A 24912-nucleotide genomic window follows, 5' to 3' on the forward strand; every position below is an offset into this window, starting at 1 on the left:
TATCTTTTTCAGACAAAATTTAATCCCACAGGTTTCTATGTTGCAGTCCTAAATTTAAGTTAGTTCTAAATAACCTGACTTTTCTCTATAGTTGTGTTACTAAATAATGTTCTATTGATGAGAGATATCAAACATGCTTCTTTATATTTTACTTTTAATTTTAGAGGTTATGAGGATGCATTTGCTTGCCACAGGAACAAAGCCGGCAATGTTCCTGTGATGACCAAAAAATCCTTATTCTCATTTCTGACTATAAGAATTAAATATGTATGCACAAGGATTTTTCAGTTACATCAAGTGATGTCACATAGAAGAGTGCACTCCTAGTTAAAAATAAATTAAAATGGATCCAAATATTTTAAGACCATGTGGTTACATATAAAGTTAATACAATTATAATTTATGTTCTTATTCTTTTTTTAATTGTTGGTCATTCAAAACATTACATAGTTCTTAATATATCATATTTTACAGTTTGATTCAAGTGGGTTATGAACTCCCAATTTTACCCCGTATACAGATTGCTGTATCACATCAGTTACACTTCCATTGATTTACATATTGCCATTCTAGTGTCTGATGTATTCTGCCGTCAGTCCTATTCTCTACTATCCCCCCTCCCCTCCCCTCCCCTTTTCTCTCTCTACCCCCTCTACTGTAAATTATTTCTTCCACTTGTATTATCTTGTCTTACCCCTCCTTTCCTCTTATATGTAATTTTGTATAACTCTGAGGATCAACTTCCATTTTCATGCAATTTCCCTTCTCTCTCCCTTTCCCTCCCACCTCTCATCCCTATTTAATGTTAATCATCTTCTCAAGCTCTTCGTCCCTACCCTGTCCTTGGTTACTCCCCTTATATCAATGGAGTCATTTGGCATTTGTTTATTAAAGATTGGCTAGCTTCACTTAGCATAATCTGCTCTAATGCCATCCATTTCCCTGCAAATTCTATGATTTTGTCATTTTTTAATGCAGAGAAATACTCCATTATGTATAAATGCCACATTTTTTTTATCCATTCGTCTATTGAAGGGCATCTAGGTTGGTTCCACAATCTTGCTATTGTGAATTGTGCTGCTATGAACATCGATGTAGCACTGTCCCTGTAGCATGCTCTTATTAGGTCTTTAGGGAATAGACCGAGAAGGGGAATAGCTGGATCAAATGGTGGTTCCATTCCCAGCTTTCCAAGAAATCTCCATACTGCTTTCCAAATTGGCTGCACCAATTTGCAGTCACATCAACAATGAACAAGTGTACCCTTTTCCCCGCATCCTCTCCAGCACTTATTGTTGTTGGACTTCATAATGGCTGCCAATCTTACTGGAGTGAGATGGTATCTTAGGGTGGTTTTGATTTGCATTTCTCTGCTAGCGATGGTGAGCATTTTTTTATGTACTTATTGATTGATTGTATGTCCTCCTCTGAGAAGTGTCTGTTCAGGTCCTTGGCCCATTTATTGATTGGGTTATTTGTTATCTTATTGTCTAATTTTTTGAGTTCTTTGTATACTCTGGATATTAGGGCTCTATCTGAAGTGTGTGGAGTAAAGATTTGTTCCCAGGATGTAGGCTCCCTGTTTATCTCTCTTATTGTTTCTTTTGCTGAGAAAAACCTTTTAGTTTGAGTAAGTCCTATTTGTTGATTCTAGTTGTTAACTCTTGCGCTATGGGTGTCCTATTGAGGAATTTGGAGCCCGACCCCACAGTATGTAGATCATAGCCAACTTTTTCTTCTATCAGTCGCCATGTCTCTGATTTAATATCAAGCTCCTTGATCCATTTTGAGTTAACTTTTGTGCATGGAGAGAGAAAGGGATTCAGATTCATTTTGATGCAAATGGATTTCCAGTTTTCCCAGCACCATTTGTTGAAGATGCTATCCTTCCTCCATTGCATGCTTTTAGCCCCTGTATCAAATATAAGATAGTTGTACTTTTGTGGATTGGTTACTGTGTCCTCTATTCTGTACCATTGGTCCACCTGCCTGTTTTGGTACCAGTACCATGCTGTTTTTGTTACTATTGCTCTGTAGTATAGTTTGAAGTCTGATATCGCTATACCGCCTGATTCACACTTCCTGCTTAGCATTGTTTTTGCTATTCTGGGTCTTTTATTATTCCATATGAATTTTATGATTGTTTTATCTATTTCTACAAGAAATGCTGTTGGGATTTTGATTGGCATTGCATTGAACTTATAGAGAACTTTTGGTAATATTGCCATTTTGATGATGTTAGTTCTGCCTATCCATGAACAGGGTATATTTTTCTATCTTCTAAGGTCTTCTTCTATATCTCTCTTTAGGGTTCTGTAGTTTTCATTGTATAAGTCTTTCACCTCTTTTGTTAGGTTGATTCCCAAGTATTTTATTTTTGGGGGGGATATTGTGAATGGAGTAGTTGTCCTCATTTCCGTTTCAGAGGATTTGTCGCTGATATACAGGAATGCATTTGATTTATGCGTGTTGATTTTATATCCTGCCACTTTGCTGAATTCATTTATTAGCTCTTATAGTTTCTTTGTAGACCCTTTTGGGTCTGCTAGGTATAGAATCCTGTTGTCTGCAAATAGTGATAATTTAAGTTCTTCTTTTCCTATTTTTATGCCTTTAATTTCTTTCATCTGTCTAATTGCTCTGGCCAGTGTTTCGAGGACTATGTTGAACAGAAGTGGTGAGAGAGGGCATCCCTGTCTTGTACCAGATCTTAGAGGGAATGCCTTCAATTTTTCTCCATTCAGAATGATGCTGGCCTGTGGCTTATCATAGATTGCTTTTACAATGTTGAGGTATAATCCTGTTATCCCTAATTTTTCCAGAGTTTTGAACATAAAGGGATGCTGTACTTTGTCGAATGCTTTTTCTGCATCTATTGAGATGATCATATGGTTCTTATTTTTAAGTCTATTGATGTGATGAATAACATTTATTGATTTCCGTATATTGAACCAGCCTTGCATCCCAGGGATGAATCCTACTTGATCACGGTGTATAATTTTTTGATATGTTTTTGAATCCAATTCGCCAGAATTTTATTGAGGATTTTTGCATCTAGGTTCATTAGAGATATTGGTCTGTAGTTTGCTTTCTTTGAAGTGTCTTTGTCTGGTTTAGGCATCAGGGTGATGTTGGCCTTATAGAATGTATTTGGAAGTTCTCCCTCTTTTGCTATTTCCTGAAATAGCTTGAAAAGTATTGGTGTTAGTTCCTCTTTAAAGGTTTTGTAAAACTCTGCTGTATACCCATCCGGTCCTGGGCTTTTCTTAGTTGGTAGTCTTTTGATGGTTTCTTCTATTTCCTCTATTGTTATTGGTCTGTTTAGGTTGTCTATATTCTCCTGACTCAATTTGGGCAGATCATATGACTTAAGAAATTTATTGATGCTTTCACTATCTTCTATTTTATTGGAGTATAAGGATTCAAAATAGTTTCTGATTATCTTCTGTATTTCTGAAGTGTCTGTTGTGATATTGCCTTTTTCATCCTGTATGATAGTAATTTGGGTTCTCTCTCTTCTTCTCTTTGTTAACATGGTAAGGGTCTGTCGATTTTGTTTATTTTTTTAAAAAACCAACTTTTAGTTTTGTCAATTTTTTCAATTGTTTCTTTTGTTTCAATTCCATTAATTTCAGCTCTGATTTTCATTATTTCTTGCTTTCTACTTCTTTTGCTGTTGTTTTGCTCTTCTTTTTCTAGGATTTTGAGATGAAGTATGAGATCATTTATTTGTTGTTTTTTTCTTTTATTAAGGAATGAACTCCAAGCAATGAATTTTCCTCTTAGAACTCTTTCAATGTGTCCCATAGATTCCAATATGTTGTGTCTGTGTTTTCAATTAACTCTAAGAATTTTTAAATTTCCTCCTTGATGTCTTCTAAAACCCATTGATCATTCAGTAACCTATTGTTCCTTCTCCAAGTGATGCATAATTTTTTCTTCCTTCTTTTATCATTGATTTTCAGTTTCATTCTATTATGATCAGATAAGATGCATGGTATTATCTCTACTCCTTTATATTGTCTAAGAGTTGCCCTGTGACATAATATATGATCTATTTTTGAGAAGGATCCATGTGCTGCTGAGAAAAAAGTGTAACTACTTGATGTTGGGTGGTATATTCTATATATGTCAATTAAGTCTAGGTTGTTATTTGTGTTGTTGAGTTCTATAGTTTCCTTATTTAACTTTTGTTTGGAAGATCTGTCCAGTGGTGAGAGAGGTGTGTTAAAGTCTCCCATGATTATTGTATGGTGGTCTATTAGACTCTTGAACTTGAGAAGAGTTTGCTTGATGAACATAGCTGCACCATTATTTGGGGCATATATATTTATGATTGTTATGTCCTGTTGATGTATGATTCCCTTGAGCAGTATGAAGTGTCCTTCTTTATCCCTTTTGATTAACTTTGGCTGGAAATCTATTTTATTAGATATGAGTATGGACACTCCTGCTTGTTTCCGCAGTCCATATGAGTGGTATGATTTTTCTCAACCTTTCACCTTCAGCCTATGTATATCTTTTTCTATCAAATGCGTCTCCTGTAGGCAGCTTATTGTTGGGTCTTGTTTTGTGATCCATTCAACTAGCCTGTGTCTCTTAATTGGTGAGTTTAAGCCATTAACATTTAGGGTTATTATTGAGATATGTTTTGTTCTTCCAGCCATATTTGTTTATTAATGTTACTAAACCTGATTTGTTTTCCTCTTTGATTACTTTCCCCCCTTTACTGTCCTACCTCCCACTGTTGGTTTTCAATGTTATTTTCCATTTCCTCTTCCTGTAATGTTTTGCCAAGAATTTTTTGAAGAGATGGTTTTCTAGCTGCGAATTCTTTTAACTTTCATTTATCGTGGAATGTTTTAATTTCATCTTCCATCCTGAAGCTTAATTTCGCCGGATACATGATTCTTGGTTGGAACCCATTTTCTTTCAGTGTTTGAAATATGTTATTCCAGGATCTTCTAGCTTTCAGAGTCTGTGTTGAGAGATCAGCTGTTATCCTGATTGGTTTACCCCTAAATGTAATCTGCTTCCTTTCTCTTGTAGCTTTTAAAATTCTCTCCTTATTCTGTATGTTGGACATCTTCATTATAATGTGTCTAGGTGTGGATCTCTTATGATTTTGCACATTCTGTGTCCTGTAGGCTTCTAGGATTTGGGATTCTGTCTCATTCTTCAAGTCTGGGAAGTTTTCTCGTATTATTTCATTGAATAGATTGTTTATTCCTTCGGTTTGGAGCTCTGTGCCTTCCTGTATCCCAATGACTCTTAAGTTTGGTCTTTTTATATTATCCCATATTTCTTGGATGTTCTGCTCATGGTTTCTTAGCAGACTTGCTGAACTGTCTATGTTCTTTTCAAGTTGAAATACTTTGTCTTCATTGTCTGATTTTCTATCTTCTAAGTGATCTACTCTGTTGGTAGTATTCTCAATTGAGTTTTTAAGTTGGTTTATTGCTTCCTGCATTTCTAGTATTTCTATTTTTTTGTTTTTTATTACCTCTATCTCCCTGTGAAATTGATCTTTTACTTCCTGGATTTGTTTATGTAGTTCCTTGTCAATGTGATCTTTCATTGCCTGATTTTGCTGTCTCATGTCTTCCTTGAGACTCCAGATCATCTGAAGCATGTATATCCTGCACTCTTTATCTGACATTCCATCTATTGCAGCTATTACCTCTTGTAAAGTTGAGTTGACCTGCATTGCTTGTGGTCCTTTCTTTCCTTGTCTTTTCATACTGCTCGTGTTTCTTTCTGCTTGGTGAAACTGTTGTGTTTTTGAAATTTACCCCCTATTTATTTATATTGCTCTTGTATAGTTGGGAAGTCTCCGTTGCAGGGCGGGTAGTGGCTGTGCTCCACCTCTAATTAGGGTGGTCTGTCTACCACGCTGGTCGGTCGCAGGTCTGCCCACCCTGCGGGCGCGGGTGGCAACTCTGCTCTGCCCCTACTCCATTTGTGGTGACGTAACTACCACGCCCTCGGGTCGTTGGTCCTGATCCGGATGTGGGCAGCAGCTCTGCTCGTTCCCCACTCCAATTGGTGTGACGTGTCTACCACGCTGGCAGGCCTCTAGGCCTGTTCCGCTGGTGGGTCGCAGGTCTGCCCACCCTACGGGCTCGGGCAGCAGTTCTGCTCAGCCCCCACTCCCAATGGGGGTACCTGACTGCCTCTCCAACGGGTCGCTGAGCCCCCTCCGGACATGGGCGGTGGCCCTGCTCCACCCCCACTCCAACCAGTGTGACGTGACTGCCTCGGTGCTACGTGTCCACCACGCTGGCAGGCTACCGGGCTTGTCCTGCCAGTGGGTTGCAGGTCTGCCTACCTTGCAGGCTCAGATGGCTGCTGTTCTTATTCTTAATATATATTTTTTAGATATTTAGATAACCTATATTTGTTAATCTGTAGAATAATTAGCACATGCTTAATTGATTAGTTAATATATATTTGCCTAATTGTTTTTCTTCAACAGAAAACCCATAATTTATGTTTTATATTTACATTTATCAGATACTCTGCCTTTTCAGTTACAGATATTGGAGATAAATGTGTTTACTATAAATTTACTTTTAAGTAAAAATACAATCTTCAAGTAGTTTATAATTCTCAAAGTTACTGTTCAAACTCATAAGATGATAAATAATTATAATTATGTCTACAAAATATCTAAGGATTTTAATTATATTTTCATTGATATTTCTTATCAAAGTATAATAATTTGTTTATAGATTCTAAGGTTTTCAGACATTGTTCCAAAGTATAACCAAAAAAATTTTCTAAAAGAAAAAGATGCTTCAACAAAGAAAAAGCACACATGGAACCTAAAAAGAAGAAAGAAATCATCTTTGGGTAATACAAGGTCTTTATATTCATTTTCCTAAGTAAAAAATATTTTTATATTGTTATCTAAACAGATGACGTAAAAAGTTAGAACAATTAAAAAAGAGATTTATATATACTAAACTGACTATAATTAATTTAAGGATATTTCAGGTTATTTTCCTAATTTAACTATACTAATGTGAGCTAAAATTTTGTCCATATGTTGACATGATAAACACCTAAAAAGTAAGTTTATTTGTCTAAAGAAACATCCTTATTGCCTAATAATTCTTACTGTTTAAGATAAAGATTAATTTTGGTAAATAAATTCACATTGTTGATTAAACATTAAGTATATTGAACTACTAACTTAAATCTTGATTTTAACAATTGTCCTTAGAGACTAAAATTGATTGATTCTAAGACACTGAGATACTAATTTTTACATATTTTGTTTGTTAGATAATTATAAAATATAAAAAAAACATTTTATTAAGACTAATGTTCTCCAAATTAAAGTTATATATTAATTTTAAACAGTAAAGGTTACAAACTTAAAAAAATTCATTGATATTATATAAGTTCTCTAACTAGATCTATTGTCCATAAAAAATACAGTAAGATTTATATACTGCTCCCTACACAGAAAATAACCTTCATCATATTTTTTAAAGGCAATTAAGAGATACCTATTTAAAGGATAATATTCTAAAATCTAAAGATTTTGAGACCTTCTCTCAAAAAGATTGAGGATTCTTTCTAAATTTTTAGGATGGATTGACTAGTCTATATAAAAAAATAATAATCAATAAAAGGTAAATCTATTCATAGTCATTTAAATACTTGTACTATTATCTATAACTTAAACTAATAATACTATGACTTATGCCAAGCCTTTACTCAATTTTATTAAATAAGGAAAAGGGGGAATACAGGATCCCAGAGAGACACTAGATTTTACAAAATATTTTAAAAGTTTTTTCTTAAATTATAATATTGAGAGTCTTAATGTTACTGAACATGATTCAGTAAATTAAATCAGATATCAAAGGAGCGTTTGGAGAGTTTAAACCAGTCATCATGATAATGACTGAGAATCCTGGCCCAGGAAGGTCAATTTCCAGCTACAGAGCTTATAGCCATGCAGCTTCACGAGCTTGTCAGGTAAATAAAAATTATGAAAAGACTTGTATGGACCCATTTTCCAGGTCCACCTTTAATGTGTCTTGCAGTATGGACTGGAAAGTCCACCCATGAAACTAGATTAATTATCCTGACTGTAATGGTCAGTTATACCTGTATATTGATTCTATGGTAAACAGACTGTCTGGAAGTATCTTTTGAGAAAAAGATAGTGTTGAAATAACGGATTGATCTGCATTTGTATGGATAGCAGCTATGGATCAGATGTGAGTAACACCAATTAAGGGCCAGTTCTGTATGAGGGATCTCTCTTCATCTGTCTCTCTCAGTTTTGTCACTATGTTACAGTGTGTCTTTCTATGGCCTGTCTCCTTCCTTCTTGAACACATCCCCACCAGCCCAGTGTTGTGAGCTGAGCCCTCCATGGAGAAGAAACCTGAGTTTGCTGATCCTAGGATAAATGCTGGCATGGAGACCATGGGGGCATTATCTATCTAGGAGACAGAGAGCCCTCTTAGGGACGATGCCATGCACAATCCACATCACCCTGTTTGGCCCCGGAGAATGGCTGGTTAGCCAGTGAGGGGTAAGATTCCTCAAGGGAGGGACAACCTAAGACAGGCACAGTCGCAGAGGGGCCATCAGGAGAAAATTTGGGGGCCAACAGAGGTGAGGCAAAGAACCTCACCCCTCCACTGGTGCAAAGGCCTAATTCTTCTCCCCTTCTGAGAGAGGTCTCCTGCCCCATGGCTGCTTTGCTCCCCACATCCAGCTCAGATCAGAACTCTAGTGACAGAGACTAGTCAACAGTGACTGCCTGCTCACCAGAGCAGGAGACAAATGCAACTACAGGAATGGGCCATGTCTGGATGCTTTTCTCTTTCTTGGTTCCCATTTTTTTTTCTATGCCTTTCCTTTTCCTTTCTTTTCTCATCAGGGTTATCCTTTGACAATAAACTTAATAGAAGAAGAGGAAATGTTAGAATAGCCTTCAGTTGCAACTAACAGCAACGAACATATGGAGTTTCCTCACAGTATGGTTACACTAGGCAGAAGGTGATTGGCTTATGGATATTATCTTGCTAATATAGATTGACAGGCATGCCCCACTCAAACCCTGTAACAGTTGTGTACATTCCAAAAAGAAACTGAGCTACTGGACATTGACTTGTGGTTTGTCACCAGTCAGTTATCACCAGCTCCCGTGACTGAGGTAGCCAAATAGCCGAGCAACAAATTGACCACACAGAAACTTATGCTAGACAGCACATAAAAAACCCAAGCCAGCCAATTATGCTGGACTTTAATGACTAAGACTACATTTACCTTTATGGATAATTGTTAAAAAAATTATTAAAATAGATTTTTCCAAGGGTATTTGTATTACTGACAGACCTAATTAACTCCTTAAATATGAGAGTGAAGAGAAAAAAATGATAAATATCCTTTAGCCTATAAAAATACAACTTATTGCCTCATTAATTATTGCTAGCTAATATTTCAGAACTATAATATGCTAAAGTTAATATTCAGGCTTTGAAACAGGTGTATGTCTATTAACCAGACCTAGACAAACTGCTGATCTCATAATCCCTAAAGAAACTACTTTAAATATTATTCCTTGCTTATTCAATTTTGGCCTTTGTGGCTATGTCTTAAAACTTACAATATATAGATTTTCTTAATGTTTGACTTAAATTACATCCAGCTTCCTTCATGGTCAGATAAGTACTGATGAAAGGATGAGAACTAAATAATGATGTTCTAGAAGACAATGTAATAAATAATGTGAGTGAGCCCTTTGCTCTATGGTTTATGGAGAGGCCTAAATGCCATGGCAATAAAAATGTCTGTTACTGTGGCCGAACACAATGCATCCCAATAAAATTGGGAAAAGATTAAAAATCTTCTGATGAGTGTTTGGCAAGATAATAATAATCCAGATTATTGTGTTGACTGTTATGAAGATAATATGTTTTCTACTAATTCTTTTTGTGTTTCAATAGCAGATTGTGATGACCTTGGACCAAGAGCCAAGTGACTGAAAGAAAATTTCCCAGTTACATTTTTTTTTTATACTAAGAAAGGGGGAATATGTGGGAGGCCAACCTTACGGGTGACTGAGTTACACTCCCCAGCTGGGTGCTGAGGTGCTCAGTCACAGAAATGGGGTGTCTTGCTACAGCCCCATGGGTGAAGCTATGCTCACCTGTTCCTTTGTAATATAACCCCTTGCCCTGTTTAGGATAGAATCTTCCATGGAAGTGCCTTGTGTGTGTCCCCTTCTCTTACTGTGCCCTTGGGTGTGGCCTACCCAGGTGTCAGTCAACCTGCTGACAGTGGACATCATGAAGACAGACTCAGCCCCCTGAAACCTGACCCCTTGCCTCATTTGAATAGCTTCTCCTCAATAAAAGGGGTCAGTAAGTGCTCTCTCTCTCTCTCTCTCTCTCTCTCTCTCTTTCTGCAGACCCTTAAGGTCAGAGGAACCATCACAGCGACCCCAAAGAAAAAGGTATTTGTGTCTCTTTTGTGGTTATTTCGTGTAGCCCAGTTAACCCAGTTTAACTAAAGTGACCCCTGAGCCTTTTAGTCACGAGAGCAGAAACCCAGCACTGCTTGACTGTAGTAATCATTTTACTATACAGGTATATGAGACATCATATAGTATATCTATGTAAAATGTACACATTTTTATAAGGTTTCATCACACTGTGTTTTAAAAGAATAAAAGGGTAGATTTCACTACAAAACTAAAAACAGTAAAGAGTAGGAAAGAAACTACAAAAAATTATATCAATTTGACAAATTTAATGAAATGGAGCAACTCCTTGAGAGATGCCTATGGAAAAAGAATTAGGAAACCTGAATAGCCTAAAGAAGGTTAAAGAGATTGAATTATTAGTTGTTGAGAGCCACAGCGGAAGGGGCCCCAGCAAACTTCCAGCTGCCAGCAAACTTCCAGCTGCCGGCTGATGATTGGCTCACAGCAGCCCCAGCAACATCTAGCTGATTGGCTCCTCTGTGGTGATGCTCATTGGAGATGCTCATTGAGCTGTTTCCCCACCCTTTCAGACTGCCAGCTGATGATTGGCTCACAGCAGCCCCAGCAACATCTAGCTGATTGGCTCCTCTGCGGTGATACTCATTGGGCTGTTTCCCTGCCCTTTCAGACCACGGAGCTGCTCATTGGGGGACTTCTCTGGCTCCACCCACACGACCCAGCCAATCGGCCTCAAGAGCAGGAGGATTGTGGGAGTGTGAGAGGATTGGGTTGGTGTGATAGGCTTGTGGGAAGCTGGTGGTGGCAGTTGGGCTCTGAGGGTTTTTCCTGAGGAGCTGTTTTGTTTGGCCTGTGTGGTTCTAAAAATAAAGTTCCTTTCTTTTGACAAGTGGCTCCTGAATTGTGCCCAGCCAGACTGCCGTAAATAGTTTAAAATCTTTTCTGAACAATAAGAGCTAAGTCCACACCATGTAACATATGTATTTAAAAAACAAGTAAGGCAAAATAATACCACGTCTAAAAAACTCTGTTCCAAGATACAGGTGTGATCACTTTTACAACTCACTTTATGAGATTGGTCATTCCCTGATACCCCAAGAAAATAGATGAGAAAAGTTTAGGTTAGTATTATTTGCAAACACAGATGCAAAAATCCTCAAAATATATTAGCAAATTGAATCCAGTTATGTGTAAAATTTAATAAAAAGTGGGGTTTATCTAAGGAATAAAACATGGACTAATTCAACTTTTGAAAATCAATGTGATTCATATTAACAATTAAGAAAAACATGATGGCCACAGAAAAACCACTTAAGAAAATTCCACACACATTCCGAAAACAACTCAAAAAAGGTATCTTTGTTACTTAACAGACATAATCAAGAAAACCTACAGCTAATACGATGACCCATAACAGTATCAATTGACCACTTTTCCTCTATGATGGCAAATAAAAAAGAGGCTGCTAAATTTCAGCATTCTTTTAATTGAAATCACAAACATTAACAACAAAATTGTTGAAAGTCCTCTCACATGCAGGCAAATCGCTGGCAGTCACGTGAGCACCACAGCGACCCTATAGCTGTTGTTCCTGTGGTCACATGCCACGCGATGATCTCGCGATACTCAGCCCTCTGTATCACAGAACGATGAGAAGGCCCCACCCCTGTGCGTCAGGTGGTTCCCCCACCCACGTGGCCCCCAAAAGGTCAAGTACCAGGAACTTCCCTTTAAGTGGGCTGCCCGGATCTTGGCTTACTGACGAGTGGAGTCGGAATTACAAGCCACAGGTCCTTCGAACTGCCATCAGTGGCGTGTTCTGGCTGAAGTTTAATTAGAATCTGTCACAAATCCCAACCGGTCCACAAACTTTGATATCCTGTCACGGTGGACAGTTTTCCTGGTAGGAGGAACATTAGCTGGGAGGAGAATTTCACTCTGGGTTTGGGCTTTGAAGGGTAGTCGAGTGGATGCCACAAGTGGGCGTCGTGAAGAGAGGGGTTGGGAAGCGGTAGGGAGAGGACTTTGCGATTGTGGCTAAACTTCTGTACAGTTCTGATTATGGCGCGTGCACGTGTGTGTGTGTGTGTGTGTGTGTGTGTGTGTGCGCGCGCGCGCGCGCGCGCGCGTGTGTGCCCGCGCACGCGTCCTCCCCTGATTGTGGACTCCTGGGAACTGTTGGGGGTAGGAAGAGAGGTGGAGGCAGGCAAAGCGCCAGCCTGGGGACTGGTAGCAGGGCAGAGTCAGCGGGGTTCATGGATTTGTCGGTCACAACTCAAGGGCGGGGCTCTCGAAGCCCAATGGGACCATGCTCCCTTCCTCAGACCCTCGCTACAACCCGATCTTGGCCCGTGATCACGCCTCTAGATTTGCTATCTATACCTCGCGTTCCCCTCCTCTGCCCCTGTGTATCCATGGATACCAGAGCCCTCCTAGATGCCAGGTCTTACAGTTGATGATTCCAGAACTAATCGTAATTTCCATCTCATAGTTGATTGTGTAAAGATTCTTTTTGTTCCTTGGACTAAGTTTCCCAGGAGATGTTTGAAACATATGCTCAGGAAATAAGTAATTTTAGGAGGGAGGCAGGGGGCGGAGAACGGGGTCAGTGGGGGAGAGGGTGAAATTTCTAAAAGGCTTTAAAATTTCACTAAACTGCCAAGTTAACCATGAGGAGAAGATTCGGGGTTTACTTCCTGCAATGAATTTGAAGTCCAGCCATTTTTAAGAGCCCACTTGGGAGGGGGTTAATAAGCCTTTTCTGCTTCAGGTCTCTAAATAGCTTAAAGTAATAGAGCCATGTTACTCTGGTGAATTTCACCCTGGTTTTCTAAGCATTGCTTCTTAGACTCCTTCCCCAAAACTCCCTCCTTTCCTTCAGGTGGAAAATTATGGTGAATAGATTTAAGAAAAATATTAAGTAAAACCATAAGCAATACATTTGATACATCAGCAATGTAGTGTTGGATTAAATTGAACAATAACAAGATTCTGCTTACATTTAAGCAGAATGGGGCTTTTAAAAATAATGCCTGACAAATGGTTAAAGAACGTTGTCATTTGTGATGTATTGTAACAGATAGCTTAAATAATCTATTTTTCTCTCATTTCTGCATTTTCAAGTTGGTTCTGCAAAACACTAGGGCTGAAGGACAACAACAAAAATGTGCTCTACACTAAAGAAGTATGGGACATACAGAAATGAAGGTAAACAGATTTCCATACTGTAGAGTATATATTTATACACACATATATAAATGTATATAAATATAAATATTTTAGATACTTCACTTGTATGTACCATGAATCTCTGAGAGAGAGAGAGTTTCCCTACTTTCTATAGGAATGGAACCTTTTTCTACAGAGCTTTTGAGAGAGGTGGTACTTCAAAAAATATTTGGGAATCTCTGTTCAGACTAAATCTTGTAACATTTAAAAAATCTTCTGCTTTTGTTTGCTAAAAAAATGGGATGAATGTTTATAATAATTTTAAACTTTTCTCCTTCAGAAATTACTCATTGCTCATAATTCAACTTATTTCATTATTTGGAGCATCTCCTGCATGAAACTTTTCACTTACTTCTTCTTCTGAGGTAGCCCCAATATGCATGCTTCTGATAAAATTGTGGCAAAAAGTAACAGAACTAATGAAAGTCTTTTAAGAAGTAGTATCTGTCATAGCAAATGAGTGTCCAATTTTTTTTTCTGGTACTGGCAATTGAACCCAGGGGTGCTTAACCAGGAAACCACATACACAGGCCTTTTTAATTATTATTATTTTTTTAAAATTTTGACTCAGGGTCTCACTAAATTGCTGAGGCTGGTTGTCAATTTGTGATCCTCCTGCTTCAGCCTCCTAAGCCACTGGGAAGTGTCCCACTCTTGAAGTCAGGATGTATCATACCTTCAGAGTGAACAAGCATAGTACCTCTCATTTGATACAAATCATCTACACATTTTCATAACATTTTTTATTATTAAATAACTTCAGCTGTCATTACTTTGAGTCCCTATTATATAGCACACTCTGGGATAACATCATGTAATTTATTTCATTTCTCTGTCAGGAAAATCCTGAGAGGGTGTTATTTTCTTGAGAGGTGAGCTATAACAGTGAGGAAGGGCTGTATTATGCTGTGTTACTAAGCATCTGAAAACTTCAGTGACCTATTCACTCCTATTACATAGCCACGGCAGGTGTGTGTCCTTCAAGGGATGGTGCATGTTGGGGCCTGAGTGATTCTTATTGGAATGTCTCAGAGGCACAATGAAATGGATGGAGCAGCCACCATCTCAAGAGTGGTCTGTCATTGTGCAGAGTGGAGGAGAACCCAGAGGGCCTCACACTAGTAAGCAGATGTTCTGATGTAGAAATAGCACACATTGCTCACAAGGGCTTGGCCAGAGCTAGTCACGCAGATAGCCTTGCTTAAATGAGGGCAGTCAGGAAATGCAGCCCTACCAGGTGAGGACCTGAAAGAGAGGGGCATGAAAACACTTGGCAAACAGCAGCACTAACTGCCACATAGAGGATTGGAAGCCAACAGAGGTTCAAGATTTGACTAAAAGCATGAAAGCCATAAGGGACAGAGCATGGATTTGAATGCAGACAGGTACAATTTCAAAGTGCTCCTCTTCTCTACCCCGTTTGACACCATACCCTCTTTGCTAAATAAAGTTCAGGTATATTTATAATAAAAGTTCCTTTATTCAGTGACAGAGTCTCCCCTTCCTTAATCATCTTATTACCTAACAATTGCGTTGAATAGGTGTGATGGCATGAGTCAAAAACAACAAAATTAGCCAGGCGTGGTGGGGCATGCCTGTAATCCCAGTGGCTCAGGAGGCTGAGATAGGAGGATTGTGAGTTCAAAGCCAGCCTCAGCAACAGTGAGGCACTAAGCAACACGGTAAGATCTTGTCTCTAAATAAAATACAAAATAGGGCTGCAGATGTGGCTCAGTAGTTGAGTACCCCTGAGTTCAATCCTGGGTACCAAAAAAAAAAAAAAATTGACAAGCCACAGGCTCTTTCAAAACAATTCTGTGTATTGGATATTTGAATATTTGTTGCATTCAGGTATAAAATTTATAGAAAATATAACATGTGCTAGACAAAAACCTTGTTACTTGATCTTTTACCTAACAAAATTTAACATCATGTCTTTCCACTTGGTCATAAAAAAATAAAGAAAAATAACAAACATGACAGCAGAAAATTAAAGAAAAAACACTGATATCCAAGGTGATAAAGTTGAACTAAAATGATAGAAGTCAAGAGTTTTAGAAGACTGGGTAATTATAAAGCTGTGGGCACACAGGTGAGGAACATTAGTGAGAAGATACAGAAGAGCCACTCTTGTAATGCAGAAGCTGTCATGCTAGTTGTCACAGAAAAGACGATAAAGGCAAGATAATATGAAAAAGATAGGATGATTATTTGAAATTTCAGATTAAAAAGAGATACTGTGGGGGAATATACTACTTTCCAAAGTGAAGAAATAGAAAAATCTTAATATTATTAAAAGCATTCTTTAGAAGGAAAACATGTAAAAGCAGAATTAATACCCAGTATCAATTAATTAATACGTACTATGCCAAAAAAAAAAAAAACAGCTGCAAATAGATTCCAACAAAAGCTAAACTAGATATTGCAACATGGCAGAGTTGGACTTACTCCCACGCACATGACATTTGTTTAGCCTTTGTCGAGGTCCATAATGTAAATTAATGCAATTAAAGCAATGCCTGAAGAAAGGAAGAAAGAGTGGATGATGGTCACAAAAAGATCCTGTGAAAATAATATGCAGTAAATTAACCAACTAGGATTAAACCACAATGATGACAATAATTTTTCACATATCACAAAGAGAACATTATTTCTATAAAATGACCACTGGTATTTAAAGTAATAAACTATATTCTGGACCACACTTACGAGTGAAATGTTAGAAGCATTCCCTTTCACAATTGGGAGAAGCAAAGATGGATCCTATGGAGACTTCTCTTCAACATAGTAGTGAACCTGGTGCAGTCAGCTGCTACACATTCTACGAAGCACTGCAAAGAGATCTATTGCAAACTTGCATTCAAACATATATATATATATATATATATATATATATATATATATATATAAAGCATGCACAGGGCTGGGGCAGTAGCTCAGTGGCAGAGCACTTGCCATGCATGTGTGAGGCATTGGGTTTGATCCTTAGCACCACAAACAAATGAAACAATTAAAATAAAGGCATTCTGTCTGTCTACTACTACAATTTCTTTTTTTAAAAAAAATCGGATGAATAGGGGCTTTGAGTTTCAGCTCAGAAGTAGAGTGCTCACCTAGCACATGCAAAGCACTGGATTAGATCCTCCACACCACCTAAAAGTAAATAAAAGTATTGTGTCCAACTACAACAAAAAATATTTATAAACTCATGTATGTATAAAAGGAAAATAAGCAAAGTTGTCGGTGTGATTATCTTCATGTAAAACTGAAGAGGACCTACATAAAATTAAAATAGAGATCAAGCTTGTTGGATATAAGACTAGTATACACAGAAAATTTACAACAAATAGAAAATGCCACTTTTGTTGTGAATAAATGATTTACATAGCAGACACTATCATGCTTTGCAAATACGCAATGAAATTGTCCCACATGGTGGCTATTTGGACACTCAAGCCATTCTTAGAAGCTTTGAAGCCATATGGAGACTTAAGAGTGAAAAGAAGCACACTTGAACATACATGAGCATGCAGGCATGCCAGAGGACTCTCCCCCCTCTTATTCTCTCACTCAGTTACCAGAGCCCCTTGCAATCAGTATCTCCAATGAGACCACAGTTCTATCAAACATATGCATGAACATAAAACTCAGAGGGAGCACTGAAGAATGTGGGAACCACATACAGGGTCAGTCATAGGTGATGGTACAAGTCACTCCGTCTCTGTTGTATGTGTGGGAAAGCAGGCAGCAGTGGTGTATGAGGATATGGCCAGCATCTCATCGTGGCATTGTTCTTCCTGCCAAGGAAGGTGTAAGCCAGCTGAGAAATTAAAGTCTAAAGTAATTAATGAAGACCAAAAGACAAAGAGTCGAAATGTATTTTAAAAAGCAGAGCTCCTGATAGATCCAGTCCACACAGGTCCTGGAGCCAGGCAAAAGAAAATGTCTCCAATGGTTTATTTAAGGGCAGGGATCAGGTTTCAACTGTGGAGTCTTGCTTTGTGATGTCCTGCAGTCAGCAGGATGATTGGCATCTTAGCAGGTCACACCCATCTCAGGTGCTGTATGGGACATGGCAGAGCAGAAGATGAATTCACAAGGTCTCTGGGCAGTCTTACACAGAGGGAATATCCACCTGAAGTTCCCAGACAACAGGTGTTCCTATTCACTCCTCTGGGATACCGACAGTCTACACACAGCCCACGGATGGCTTGCAACAGTGGTCTTTCACCTGAAGCACACCTATAGATGAGTGGGCCTTGCTTGGCTCTACATGATCCAGGCCTGCTTTTCTGGTCCTCACAGAGCTTCTGTAAGCTAGGTAATTTATTTTTTATAGTATTTTTAAAAGTGAAAAATAGGCAAAGGTGAGTTAGGACCTTGGACAGTACAGGAATTGACATGAAAATTGATTGCAAGCAAAAGACCCTGCAAGAAATGGGGATCTGGAAAGATGATCTGCCCTCAGTCAGTGCACAGATGATGAGAGTCCGATTCACATTAGAGGAAGAAATAGTGGAGTTCTGTGACATGCCATGGTGACACAGGTGCAGAAGTTGTCAGCTGTGATCACTTGAATATTGATGATGCCAGTGCATTGGTGGGCATGACAGATGCTTTTTAGTGATTCTGAAGGCACTCCTGTCCCTGTGCCATTGAAAAAGGCTTAGGTGAGGAGAGCATTGTCATCTTTGAAGTGCTTTGGAGCAGTGGATATCTATAAGCCACAGATGCCATTCTAGATCCTGCCATTGTCACGCTCATCTGATGGGACCCTGGAGCCAGAGGCCAGATAGAAGTGTGCAACATTCCAGGTGAAGTGATGGGTAGCAAGGCTAGAAAGGTAGTCATAATAGTTTGACCTACAGTGATCTTTGAAGGTGGTTGATTGATCTGAAGATTTCCTGGCTCTTGAAGCATCTGAACATGATCTGCGTTCTGTTTGATTCATATACAGATAAATGCAAGATAAGGAGGATTTCTTTAGGATACAAGCCCACTTACAAATCTGTGAAATAATTAAAAATGAAACTCTACTTCTCTTACTGCCCTTGTCCTAGGGTCTGCCACAGAAGACCTAAAAGGGAAGTCACAGGGTACTCCAGCACATCTGTGTTGGCTTAGCCAAAGGAACACATGGCCATTTACCAGAGTTCCTGTGAGCTTGCTCTAAAGATGCTTCTCTAAGCCAGAGCTCCAGAAACTTGTCCTGCAAAGGGCTGGATTGTGAATATGTGGGGCTTTGCAGGCCATTTTGTCCCTGCTGCAATAATTCAACTCTGCCATGCGTAAAGCAAAAGCAGCCGTAGGCACCGCATAAATGTGGCTTGGATGTAGTGCGCCTTTTTGAATATGAAGGTGAATTCAAATCGCTTTCACATGTCTGGAAATAATAATCATCTTGTCACTTTTTATCCTTTCTCCGATTTCTTTCAAGTTCCCCCAAGTGTCCCTAACATGTAATCAAGATTACATCTAACTGAACAGTTTAAATGGGGAGTCCAATCTTGTATTGCATTTAATGTAGCATTTTTATAATTGTGTTTTGGTATAATAATGTTCCAAACCTAATAAATGTGCAATAGGCTGAAACACATGAAGTGTGAATTCTCATGTAGGAGTAAGAATGAATAGGCCAAAGGGGTGGGAGGGAAAGGGAGGGGGCACGGGGTTAGCAAGGATAGTGCAATGTGATAGACATCATTATCCAAAGTACATGTATGAAGACACGAATTGTATACTTTATATACTACCAGAGATATGAAAAATTGTGCTGTATATGTGTAATAAGAATTGCAATGCATTCCGCTGTCATTTTTTAAAAATTAATAAAAAAAAAACAGGAGATGGAAAATCACTGTGGTAAGGCATGGACCACCACAGGTGGGGTCTGGGATGGAACTTAACCACTGGCAAGGCCAGGGGAAGGACTGGATTAAAGCCAAGCATCCATGGACCCAGCACTCCTGCAGCAGTGAGGCCACCACCACAGGAGAAAGACACAAACCAGGGTCAGCAAGGAAGGGATGGCAAAACTCATCCCATCCAATGATTGGCCCTGAGGAATAGGAAAAATGGCAAAGGCTGAAATTGGCCTTGACCTAACGTCTCCTGAGAACAATAGAGGAGTGCAAAAGGGTGAAGGTTTGTCTTTTATAAAAGAGTACAGACTGTCCCAAGAAGGATGGCTTGCTAAGGATCTACTTTTTCTCCTTCTCCAACTTCAGTAAAACATCATCAATGGTAAACAAGGGACAAGGTTATGCCTTAGTGGTATAGCGCTTGCCTAGCTCATGTAAGTTATTGGGTTCCATCTGCACCACCACATAAGGATGAACAAATAAAATAATGGTATTGTGTCCATCTATAACTAATAAAAAAGGTAAACAAATTCTGGTCTCTCCATGTGATAGAATACTCTTCAGCAGTAACAAGTCAAGGGCACAGACGGATCCTATGCTGAGTTAAGGAAGCCAGACACAAGCAGGAGATTGTGTGTGATTCTGTGTATACAGAACTCTATAATAGGTAAATGAATATTTAGGAATCTAAAGCAGGTCTAGGTCTGCATGGAGCCAGGGGACAAAGAGGTGACTAACAGAAAACTTGTGGGTTGTGTATGTTATTACCACAATTGAGGTGGTGGCTATCCCTAACCCCTGAGTTTCACAAGTGAGGCACCTAGGATCAGAAGAAGTTGGGTGAATTGTCTAAAGTGACGCAGTGTATTTATCAGAAGGTACTCATGCCTGATTATCAACTCTTATGCAGTATGTTGCTTGATAGGAATGGTGCTGCTCCCCAAACACCTGAAAAAAACCCTGACATGGCCATGAACAAGCTTTGATACAAATAATGCATAGACATGAAAGCATAACTAGTCTGCATTATAGCCATGACTTCATACACACAGTTGACAATCCACACATTCCTTTTGCTGATTTGAGGTTCACGTTCACACGGAAATGCCAAAAGGCTATTCTATAAATGTTTTCTTGTGAGGAATCATACCATCTCATATGGTGGCATAATCCGACATTTGTCTCTGCACTTAGCATCATGTGGCTTGATGAACATTCCTTCCTGCTTCTTGGAGTCTACTACTTACACCTGAGAGCTTCCTTAAGTTATAATACTTTTTTTCTTTTTGCCCAAAGATTGGAAATCGGAAAGTAAGACCTCATCAAGTCCTTCCACATGCCTGTTTCAGATTCCAAGTATTTTATTTTCACACCTGTTAGCACAAAATGACCAGGACAGTTGCTAACTTCACAGATCAGCACAGCCTTTAATGAAAGGTGGAGTCATGCCTCTGGTGGACCCACTTCCGTGACGGAAAACAAGCCATTGGCCAAAGCAGGAGTCTGTGATTATATAGGTTGCACAGAGGTCAAGTAATTATTGTTAGAGCGTGTCAGTTTGGGCACTCAGGAAACAAGTTTTGTGAGAATTTGATATTTGTTTTTCTTGGGAAATACTTTTACTTGAAGAAGAATGGAGGGTCTGGGTTTAGTGTTCAGTATTTCTCTCTTTCCCTCCATGGTCCCAATGAACTGTCACTGGGAAAGGATTTATTTTGAGAAGGATCAATGCTGTGGCTTCCTCTCAGAGACTGCCATTCTAGGCTTGATGGACCGTTCCTTCCCAGGGATTGTCTTGACACTGGATGTTGTGTTTCATTTCCAAGGATTATCCTGTCAATGGGAAAGAATGATTTGGGAAAGGATCAGTGTTATCAATGCATTGCCTTCTCTCTCACTCCTTCTTCCAGGCCACATTATTTTGGAGTTTGTCATTTAGTATATGTGCAATGCCCTCAATTGATATGTCAGATTCTTTCCCACAGGGGCCAATGTAGTCTAGAACTCTCAGTTTGTAAAGTACATTAATGGCTGACATGGCAACCTGCACCATTCCCTATCTGCTTTCCTTCTCATTGCCAGGAGGACTACATACAAATGCAGGGAGCACATATGCATCTCCCACTTAACTCCAGAAGGACTAGACCTGGTAATAGCTGACTGAATTAGAGTGCTTATTAGATTACAGTCATTCTCGGGTATTCTCCTTTTATTTCCATACATTAACTAATTCCATTTATAGTATAACCCCATGAGGATGATGACAAAAAAAATCCTCAAACCAAACCAAACAAAACCAAACAACAACAGCAACAACAAAAGAATAACAACCTTGAGAGTTAGAGAGAGATTAAATCCAAAGTTATCTGCCCAAGACCATAGAATTCAGCACCAGGGTTCAAATCCTGGTCCATGGGACCTCAGACCCTAAGCCTGTAACCAATAATGTGTTATTCTGTATTGAGACTGAAATGAATGCTGGGACATAGAGAACACTCTGAGTCCTGAGGACAGAGATGGGTTGGTGGCTGGAATCTATGTCTGAGACCCTCAGACTTCTGTCTACAAGACCCATCAATGAATATTGTTTCCTTGCAGTGACTCTCCTTTCTCAGACTGTGTGGGAACCCCTTTCTCTAGGGTTCAGCCTCAAGTCACAGAGCCAGACACGATATACATGGAAACACAGGAAGGTTTTCAGAGGGTGCATATCTCCAGGAGGAATTTGCTTCCTCAGAGACTGTTTCGTAGTGTGTTCCATACTCTTGCCAACTCATCCTCATCTTCCTGACACATATCTTCATCCCTTGGCCTATTCACTCCCTATATCAGGTATTTATATCCCTTCTTCCCTAACTATTCTCAAGTCCAAGGGCAGTTGTTCTCTACCCCTCTCAACAATACCTGACACTCTGAGGACCCATCATCCTTCCATGCCAAAGAGCCTGAAAAGGGGGGCCAAAACTTGGCCATATTTAGGCAGATAATATTTTACATGATAAATTGAAAAACTGAAATATGCAGGTCAAAGGATAAAAAAAAATGACTACTGGAAGGCAAAGCTTATCGTAGAAAATTAGAGTCACACAAGAGGAGAAGGAATGTGTAGGAATGTGAGTTTCATATAAAAATCTTACGGAAACATCACTTATGCTTAAAAATATCCACATGCTTCTGCTAGGAAACTGTAGAGCAGGGTCCCAAATCCTGGACCTACTGTGAAGCCCATGCTGTTCTCCACTGTGTCCCATGTCCTCCTTCATTGGGGATGTGCTCTAACCCTGGCCAAGTCATGGACTGTGCCCCACTGTATTTGAAAGAATTCTTTCTACTTTAATTAGAAGCCATCCAGTCAAGTATTAAAACACCATTATCAAAGATAAAAGCACTGACAAGAACGTTGGGAAAAAGGAACAAAATTTGGCCATAAATAATACATAACACGTGGAAAGAAAATACGTGTGAGTTCCAGCTCTGCGTGACAGTGCAGATACTACCATGATTTGGAACATATGTATTCAAAACCTTGTATAGAAGGACATCATATGATCATGTGGACCCGTGTGCCCACATGCCCACACACTCACACCCATACCATGACACATGTGCATTCCTTCCTCTGTAACAAGGGCAGTCTTTCGAGTCAGTCACAAAAATGAGTGTCCACAGACGTGCCTACAACTCCAGGACATTCTTCCTGCATACACCATGGGTCCAGAAAGCTGTGTGCTGAACTCAGTAGGTAAGCCTTTCTTTTTCTCTCTCATCACTGTTAGCCAAAGCCGCCATCTCTGACGTCAAATCTACAGTTTTAGCATAGTCTACAGGGAGCTACATAGTTTTAGTCCTAATTTCTATGTGTACATTACTGAAACATGTCAATTTTGCAAAAGGACGATTCCATGCATGGCCTATTTCCAAACAGGTTACGAAATAGTTGTCAAGCCCACTTTGGTATACACAAGTAGAAGTGGATAGAAGTGGTAGAGAGGCCTGTGTTCTTAAAAAGTGGTTTGTTGATGATCCCAAATCTACATGACACACATGGGTAAAATAAATATTAGTTGGGTCCTACGTATGCCAGACACTCCCAGCCAAAAGTGACTCCTAATTTGCAAACCCCAAGGCCAAAGCAGATTCCTCCCATCTGGTCCAAGACCACTGTCTCCACCTGGCCCAAGAAACTTGGTTCCCACCCCAACAGGAGCAACTAGCATAACACCTAATCCCTGGCCAGCTCCTAGAATTTTTTCCTTGAGACTTGGAAGTTCACCATTAAGGGAGAAACTGTGCAGCTGTTGGAGGAGCTGTCAGGCTGTGGAAGCACACCAATAGATCCTGAGGACACAATATGAGTTCTGCCTCTTGTTGGGCTCAGAAATCCTGGGAAATGTTCCCTATGTCTGTGAGCTTAATATTCACGATCCAAAAGGGACTGTGAATACAATTCTCATGAGATATCTGTGAGGAGGTCAAGGAAACGCAATGAGTCTGCCCAACACTGAGAAAATGTTGGTTGGCACTGGGCAAGTGCTATTTTCCTTCTTGCACCAGTTTTCCCTACCAAAGCAGGATGAAGTTCCTGTGTTCCTGGGGGTGCTGGGGAGGGCAAGGGAAGGCATTGGAAGGGAGGAGGAAGCATGGAGATGATTCAGGCAGACTTCCAAAATAAAACAGGAAGTAACATAGGAATATACATGATATTATAAGGGAGACTCACTAGTGCGTTCTCTGTTGGAGGCTCCGGTATTATGAAGTGGAGCCTGAGGAGGTCCCAGTCAGAGAGGCTCTACCTCATTTCTCATACTCTCATATGGCAGGGCCATGAGCCAGTGACTGGGCTGAGATGTGGGAGTTCAGTAAGTGGATGTGAACATATGTGTGTTTTGTCTTGAATATCTCTGACTATCAGGGAGAGTCTGAACAGGACTTTGCTGAGAGTAGGTCACTTAGTGGATTTCACTGTGTGAAAGCAATGATCGCCCCTCCCTCCTGCCCCTAGGAGGTGTTCACCCGAAGCCTGGTCCTCATCAGGATGTTGCAGAGTGCTCAGGAACAGACCAGTTTCTATCCATAACTGTGTCCTGAGGCAATGGGAATCATTAAATCATGAAAAGTATAACTCACACACCTAGGGAATCTTCATGGTTAGAGCCTAAGAGGAAGTTGTTTTCTGACGTTCTGGCTACCTTAATCCCCATCTCCACCAAAGCACTAATATTGCCTTCTGCTGGTACATGTTTTCAGTCAACTCTGGCATCAGTAAAATAAGCCCAGTGAGTCTATCTGTGGGAGAGGGAATTGAGAGTATCTTATTTCTGTAGATGCCATCCCTGCCCCCAAAGAAAGAAG

At 39.6% G+C, this 24912-nt stretch overlaps 1 protein-coding gene across 2 annotated transcripts in view; it reads left to right on the top strand.

The window, feature by feature from the left end:
- Positions 1-7625: 7625 nt before the first annotated feature.
- LOC110597418 (nuclear RNA export factor 2) overlaps positions 7626-24912 on the top strand; it is a 31501-nt gene continuing 14214 nt past the window's right edge. Inside the window, exons 1-2 of one of the 2 annotated variants that reach the window (XM_078034543.1) lie at positions 7626-10483; positions 13595-13678. In XM_078034543.1, the coding sequence (XP_077890669.1) occupies positions 13636-13678 (43 nt within the window). In that variant the 5' untranslated portion in view covers positions 7626-10483; positions 13595-13635. Of the gene's footprint in view, positions 10484-12131; positions 12375-13594; positions 13679-24912 lie in introns of those variants that run through there. The other variant, XM_078034542.1, reaches the window with a different exon arrangement.

This window comes from Ictidomys tridecemlineatus, chromosome X (genome assembly GCF_052094955.1).
Source record: "Ictidomys tridecemlineatus isolate mIctTri1 chromosome X, mIctTri1.hap1, whole genome shotgun sequence".
NCBI lineage: Eukaryota > Metazoa > Chordata > Mammalia > Rodentia > Sciuridae > Ictidomys > Ictidomys tridecemlineatus.